Genomic DNA, 8,239 nt, shown 5'->3' on the forward strand with positions numbered 1-8,239 from the left:
TGAATGCAATTTTGTTGCATTATGGAATGAAAGGGTGCATTTAAATATTTCTGCTTTTCTGCATTCATTTGTGAGGTTTTTACAACCTGATACATGGTCAATTTTTGTGAAGGTGCCTTCCTGTTCCTCCTAAAAGTCTGTTTTGTTGTTGATCATTTCCTTCTTCAGTCTGCCCTCTCTTATATCACTCTCTCTTTCTATTATCCTCTTCCCCTCCATTTCTTGTTGGATAAGATAGACTTCTATATTCACCTGAGTGTGTAATGTTCATCCCTCTTTGATACAGTTCCAATGAGAATGAGGTTCCAGTGTTGCCTGCCATGGATTATGAATATATCACACTGGACACTTGTATGCTTTCTTTCCTATATTCTGCTGTCTGTAATGTATTACATAAAATATCAAAGGCATGCAGTGAGCTGTAGTTATAGAGAACATTTGTGATTCTTAGAAACTTTGCAATGTCCCCTTTTACCTTCCAAAAAAAAAGCCACTACTAATAGTACAGATCCAGGAGAATCCATGGCCAGGCATTGCCATGTGCCCTAAATTATCTGTTACTTTGTTCATAATGTAGTTTTACTTCCCATTTTGAATTATCCTTTTGAATTAAAAAAATACAATTTTGGTAGAAACCAGCAAAATTCAGTATTTTGAAGACAATGATAGGTGAAATACAATGAACAAAAATGCCTGGATGGAATTATTTCTTTTTGTTTTTTTAATTTTTAGGCAATTGGGCTTAAGTGACTTGCCCAGGGTCACACAGCTAGTACGTGTCAAGTGTTTGGTCTGAGGCTGGATTTGAACTCAGGCCCTCCTGACTTCAGGGTGCTCTATCCACTGTGCCACCTAGCTGCCCCTGGATAGAATTATTAAGCAAGACCAAAAGATCATATTTAGTACTAGAATTTTTCATATTGTTGATGATAGCATTTATATAGTGCTATAAGGTTTCCAAAGCACCTATTATATCATTTGATCTTAACACTTACTGTTGGAGATTGATACAATTATTATCTTTATTTTACAGATGAGGAAACTGAAGCATGGAAAGTTTAAGTGGTTTGGCCAGGCTTGCACAGATATTGTGTCTAAGGCAGGATTTGAACTCAGGTTTTCCTGACTCTAAGTCTAGTACTCTCTCCACTGAGCCACATAGCTCCTCCTGACTGAGCCTTTCATATAATTATTAGCCTGTTAAGTTAAAAAAAAACCTTACTTGTGAGCAGCCACTGCAGCCACAGCTTCCAGCACAGCAGGCTTGGTCACTTTCCCTCCAAAGGCTCCACCAGTTCGTTTCATGTGGCACATGATCCTGCTCCTTGGGACACCCAAAGCAGCAGCTACGAAATTCTGCAAGAGGCAGTGCTTGGTTTTTATGATGCATTAATTTAAGTTTTATAGATAAAATGATAAGATTAGAATAATAACTAATTAGATGCATCAGTCAGTTAACAAGCTTTTATGAAGTGCTTGCTATTTGCCAAGCACTGTGCTAACTTCCGGAGTTACAAAGATGGGGTGGGGAGAGGGAAGAAGCACTAACGGCGCTCAAAATAATTTCAGGGGAAATGAAAGAAAATGCCAGAAAGAAGGTGTTAGCAGTTAAGGGTGGGACTGGAAAGATCTCCTGCAAAAGGAAGATTTTTAGCTGTCTTAAAGGAGTTCATGGAAGCTGAATGGAAGTGAGGAGGGAGAGTAATTCTTGGCATGAAGAATGGTCAGGAAAAAAGGTATAGTCAAGGGATGAGGAGTCTGTCCTATTCAAGGATCAGCCAGTGATGGTGGATTATAGGAAGGAGTCATATTATAAAAGTCCTTAAATTTCAAAAGAGCGTATTGCATTTGATTCTAGAAGTACAAAGGAGTCACTGGAAATTATTGGTGGTAGTGGATGGAAGGGTAAGATGTGTTCAGATCTGAACTTTAGGATAATCACTTGGCCAGCTGAATGGAGGATTTACTGGAGTGTGGGGAAACTAAGTAGGAAGACCAATTAGATGGTGATTGCAATAGTCCACGCATGAAGTAAAGAAGGCCTGAACCAGGGCAGAGGCTGTGTGAATGCCAGGAAGGGGACATATAATAGAAACATGAAGGTAGAAACTACAAAACTTGATTACACATTAATATAGATTGGATACATGGTGTGAGTGTGAGTAAAGAGTTAGTTAAGGATAACATCAAGGTTGTGAACCTGGGTGACTGAGAATGCTAGTGCCTTAAGGAATAGGGAAGTTAGGAAGGGGCAAGTATTTGGCGGTGGCAAGGGAGAGATAACTTCTGTTTTGGACATATTGAACTTGAGACATTTATGGTGTATCCAATTTGAGATGATAAAAAATAAAACAACTGGTGATATGGAATTAAGGCTCAAGAAAAAGACTAAGGCTGGATTTGTAATATTTTTGCCAAGTGAAATAAATTAATTCATTAAAAAGAAAAACCAAAAAGCAGATAAACAATGAAGATGAATTAGAAATCAAGACTGTTACTGAAAGCAAAATCTATATGCTATTTGCTTGGGGAGTCAAGGCTGAAAATTTTCATTTCAGGAAAATCAACCAATACATCAAATATGTCTGAAATAATTTGTAGTGTTTATCACCCAGGGTCCCCAACCTCTGCTAATAATAGGAAAAATCTCTTCTCATATTAATTCTTTGGTATTAAGCTTGGTGTTTATAATTTCACAGCATTCAGTTTCACTTTTGTAGTCATTCTTTTCATTTACATTGTTGTGGCTACTGTATATGTTTTTCTCATTCTGTTCACTTGTACAGATCGAAAATTTATTATGTAATGGAAATACAGGTAGAATTTCCTTGAATGTGGAATTATCATAATCAGCTACAATTATTTTTGCTGCATCTGCTTTTGCAGATAGAATGATATGAGACAAATGCCTATTTGAGAGGAAATTAATCTGGTGGTGCTATTTTCTTCTGCTATTGCAGAAACATTATTTCATCTCATAAAAAGAACAATGCAGATTGTTATACCAAATAGAGTTGGTCTAAAATCCTAAATAAAGTCCATATATCATATTTTCATACATGCATAATTGGCTAATGTAGGCAAGTTCTACACGACAATCAAACCAACATTTAGAAAAGGATCTTTCAAACAATAATGTAGATTTTGAAACTTGTTTTCTTTTAACTTAGTTGATATATAATCTGGTTCCTGAAGAGAAATAGAACCTAGTTATAGAATTTGGGAATGTAGGAAATGTTCTAATTGTTTTGAAAGCTTTTTAAGGAACCTCCTGTCTTATTTTTGTTTCTGTTTTTAAAATCCTCAATTTCATCAGTAGCCAATGTACTAGAAAAGAAGGTGATGATGTAGTATCCAAAGACCAGGGAACCATTATGCCATGTCTATGATGATACTGTGGTGGGATCCATCCAATAACAAACTTAAGGCACGGCCCCAAAGAGGAAAGAAGACATAGCTCTCTGAAAATGCTCCATTTTACCTGAACATGAGTTGGATACTGCATTCCTGCGTGTATCACCATTTCTTTATCTTCTCTTGTTGGGTGTACCAGGATAGTTTGTGTTTCCATATAAAAATGTTCTTGCCCTTCAACATGGACTTCACCTGTTATAACCATCAGGAAAGGAAAGGAAAAGAAAGTCTTTACTAGGTCATAATCATTTATTATTTTCATTCTATTCAAAGAAACCTATATTAGCTTAAAATGGCTACTTTATTTCTTTTGATTTAAAATGATATACTCTAGTCCTGACTCCATCTTTAACTAGCTCCCTGACCTGGAACAAAAGACAGAGTCTCTCTGTGCCTCAGCTTCCCTATCTATGAGATGAAGATATGGGTCTAGATGTTTTCTAAGGTTTTTTCCACCTCTAACCTTCTATGAATCTATGGTAAGTGGGGGGAGGGGGATTTTAATTTGGTTTAAAATGAGGTTAAACATGAACTCCAAAGAGGTTTGTAAAGAGTTCAGAGATATTTGTGAACTCCTACAGGAAAATTTTACACTTTTCTTTTATTGTGATTGATTTCCTTTATAATCCTGTATTTTTTTCCCTTTTATGCATTTAAAAGCATTATTCTAAGGAGAGGTCCATCAGTTTCATTAGACTGCCAAAGAGGGCCATGGACACACACAAAAGTTTAAGAAGCCCTGATACAACCTAACTTTCTAAAAAAATTTTGTTTGGCGTCATCAGAATAGAAATATTTGATTGAGGATTCATCATTTCCTTTCTCTGTCCTGATAACTTTTATACAAACTGAGAAAATATCTAGAGTCTTTTTTTTCCTTTTCTTTGGCAAATGACATATTACATTATCCTGTAGTTTCTTTAGAACTGATCACACCTTTTCCTAAAACATATAGACATTAATGCTGCTGATCTATAATTATAATTCTAGTGACATTCAGATCTGAAGCTTAACAATTATTCTGCTTCTTGAAATTGAGAAATTGGGAACCTATCCTGGTTATGGAACTCAGTGTTCCTCACCTGAGATATACACAAATTCTGGCATTTCACATTATGTTTACTATATGCACTTTTAGGACTGTTATTCAGTCATACTGTGGATATTTTATTCTCCGTTGTATTAAAGCATTTCACCTTGAATATCAATTTAGGTCTCCTTGACTGAGAAGCAACTCTTATTGGCATATATTCCCAATCCTTGTAGGGTACTTGTACACTCACAGGAGTTAAGTTCCACTTAGGGAAAAATCAATCCCAGAAGCAGGATGAATTTTCTTTCAGTACAATTCATTCTATTTTTTCATTTTCTATTATTTGGTAAGCTCCTTTTCTTTTTCAAAAGCACTACGTATGATGAATGCAAAGGCAACATTATAATGGAGTTTAATACAAACACTTTTATGTTTGGTATAATGTTTGAGTTCTTCCTAGCTTGCCTATATTCCTGATTTCCTTCAAAGGGGGCCAAAGTTAGACCAAGTTACATGTTCCTGATCCAATCATCCTAACAACTCAGAGATGCTAGATAAGTCTTTTTAAGTTAATTTTTTTCAATGAACAAAAATACATTTTCTCTTATGATATCCCCCAATTAAAAATAAGATAAAAAGACCAAACCCTTGTGAAAAGGGTTATAGCCAAATAAACAAATTCCTATATTGGCCACATCCAAAACATTTATGTCCCAATCTGCACCCAAAATCCCTCCCCATTCTGTCAGAAGGTGGATAGCCTGCTTTATTATGGGCAGTTTGTTAAATTTTTAAATATTTTAGTCAACAGGCATAGCTTTGGGATGGCGTGAGCTAAAGTTATTGTTTATGTACATTTGGTCATTAAGCAATGCTATCGAATGTGACATCAGATTCTCCTTTCTCCCTCTTGGGTTTCAGCTCATCTGTTTTATGGATCAGAAGGATACTGAATCATAACTTTAGAATATATTGATCTGTTTTAGCTTTATTATTGACTTTAAAGATTTTTTATGGCCAACACAAGTGAGAAAGAAACTGAAATTTAATCCATGTCATTGCGACCTCTGCTGGTTAAGAATAACATATACAGATGAGTGAAGATAATATCTAAAGTAGGAGCAAACATTTAAGAAGCCTCAAACCACACACGTTTTTCTCCTAGGACATTGTCCCGAAGGAAAAGGACTAAAGTAGTACCATGTTTCTGTATTTTCCATATACATTAATGAACCAATACCAATCTTGCCATGATAATTTCCATATTGCTCAGAAAAATGACCATGAGAAATTGATTTATATGGACAAGTTGTCCCTGATGCTTGCAGGGTTTCTCTGTTGTAGAGACTTTAGACTGGAGAGAGAGACACAAACATATCTATACATGTATATGTGTATTCATAGGTGTATATATACATATGCATCCACATGTATACATACATATATACATATGTACATACATATATATGTGTGTATGTATGTATAGATAGATAGACAGATAGATATTAGATTTATGTACTCTACTACGGCATACGGTCGTCTGAAAAATAACTGCCAAAAGGCATTTTTTAGGGATTAGAAGTTTTGATCAGATGATATGGAAAGAAACCTTCATTCCTTTGACCTTTAGAATGGATTTGAACTGCATTCACTGAAAAAGAATGACACTTCTCAGTGGGGGAGGGTTGATTGTCTCTTGCAAGGAGATGAAACAAAAGTATCTGTATCATGAAGTTCTTTTTTTTTTCTTTAGACCATGAAAATCTAGAGGGAAAAAACAGCAGTAATTGTCTCATCTATATTCTTCTGTACACATCTCCTATGGAGAGAAGGATATCAAAGGGAGTGTGACTGGGAGGGTCTATAAAAGCTCTGAGTCTATTTCATGAATTTCAAGATAGAATCTGGCAAACCACTGAAGCAAGGAACTTTGGGCAGCATTTGATAGTTATGATGAGAAGCAACATAGCAAAGCAGAAGGAACATTTAATAGCATCAGGAACTCTGCTTCAAATTTTGACTCCATCATGGACCATTAGCTTTGTAACCATGTATAAGTGTTTTTATCTTCCAGAACCTCAGTTTCTTCAACTATTGAATGGGTATAATAACACTTTCCTTACATATCATGATAAAATCACTTTCTAAATATTAAAATGTTAAGAAATTGAATTACATAATTCATTCCCTACATTGTATTTGCTTATTAAGCCAGTTTGGTGTACTGGATAGAGTCTTAGGCTGGAAGTCAGGAAGACCTGGGATCAAAACCTTTCTGTCACACACGTACTAGATGTATAACCATGGGCATGTTGCTTAAGATATACTTAAGATAATAATTTGAAAAACAATTGTTGATCTTTGTTAGCAGAGTTTTCTCATTTTTAAACTCCTTTCACATATTAAATCACATTCCCATTCTAAAATTTAAAAAATTGCATTGAGCACTATTGGCCATCCCTCTTCCTGGATCTCATGATGTTACTGTCCTCTGGTTCTCCTACCAATAAGACTGCTTCTTCATCTCCTTTTCTGCCTCAATGTTCTACACTATAGCCATATTCCCCACTTTCCCAATCATGAATATCTGACAAAAATTTGTCCTGAGCCTTTTTCTGTTTCTTCTCAGTACCCAGGTTACATGGTTTCAATTTTCATTTCTATATATATTACTTATATATTGATATATCCAGACCCAATCTCTCTCCAATTTGTAGTTCACATTACTACCTCTCTGAAGACCACCTGCAAGTTCCTCATCCCAGATAAAGAAAAACTTACCTTCAATTATTTCATCTACATATTTAAATGCTTTGTCTACATTTCCTTTTTCTATTTTCTTCTATTTAAAAAAAAGGAATTATATTTTATGGCATCCTGTGGAGAGAACAATAGAAGGGTGTATTAATATTTTTCAGAGGAGTTTTAATACCATTATTAGTTGTCCTTCCCTACCTATTTCAGTGACAATAAAGTAAACTGAAGTATGATTTTGATTGGTTCATAAATATCATTTACATCACTTACTCATTCCATGGGTTTATTGAGTGCCTACTACGGAAAAAGGATTTGAGAGATTAGAAAAGAAATTAGTGCTTATTCTCAAGTAGCTGGTGTTACGTAATATGAAAAATACCCTCTGCCCTACGTCACCTTGTGTTGCCCCACTGCACTTCAGGCAATCTCTTCCAAAAAGAAGTAGATGGAGCTCATAAAACCAATGATTCAGCTAAGTTGCATTCTACAGAATCTAATTTTGCAGCTCTTATCACCATTTTTCCACTGGTATGCATACTACGCAGAGGGTTAATAGGCCTTCCCTCTCTATTTCCCTTCTTCTCCTTGCCCCTTGCTCTTAGTCTTGTCAGATTTGGATGTGCACTTTCAGTTCCTTACTTTCTTTGGCATAAATTGACTCATTCTCTCAGGTAGCCATACTGAGATCATCCTCACCACAGCCTCACTCACCCTCTCACTCTTTTCTGTAGGGGAGGGGTTCATAACCTGGGTATGTTCTTTTTTTCTCTCCTGATTTGCACAGTCATTTGAGATGTGTCTGGTAGTTATCAAAATCCATAAAGATTTCACAGGTCCTGCTGTGTAACAGAGATGTCAAAAATCCTACAGGCTTCCGGCCAGTCTTCCCAATAATCATTGTGTAAATCTTTATACTTCCATTTGTCTAAGGAGGTATTGGGGAACAGTGGGAAAAGTGGCTTTGGAACTAGAGAACATAGGTTTAGATTCTCTCTCTCTCTCTCTCTCTCTCTCTCTCTCTCTCTCTCTCTCTCT

The 8,239-nt window shown here is 35.8% G+C and overlaps 1 protein-coding gene across 1 annotated transcript in view; it reads right to left on the minus strand.

Moving 5' to 3' along the window:
• Window positions 1-8,239, minus strand: part of LOC114030016 (aldehyde oxidase 4-like) — an 88,941-nt gene that overhangs the window by 19,000 nt on the left and 61,702 nt on the right. The window contains 5 exon segments of the mRNA XM_027844680.1: window positions 1,142-1,178; window positions 1,223-1,356; window positions 3,482-3,606; window positions 7,229-7,291; window positions 7,294-7,324. Of these exon segments, the coding sequence (XP_027700481.1) occupies window positions 1,142-1,178; window positions 1,223-1,356; window positions 3,482-3,606; window positions 7,229-7,291; window positions 7,294-7,324 (390 nt within the window).

This window comes from Vombatus ursinus, unplaced genomic scaffold (genome assembly GCF_900497805.2).
Source record: "Vombatus ursinus unplaced genomic scaffold, bare-nosed wombat genome assembly UNPS02005226.1, whole genome shotgun sequence".
In the NCBI taxonomy this organism is placed as follows: Eukaryota; Metazoa; Chordata; class Mammalia; order Diprotodontia; family Vombatidae; genus Vombatus; species Vombatus ursinus.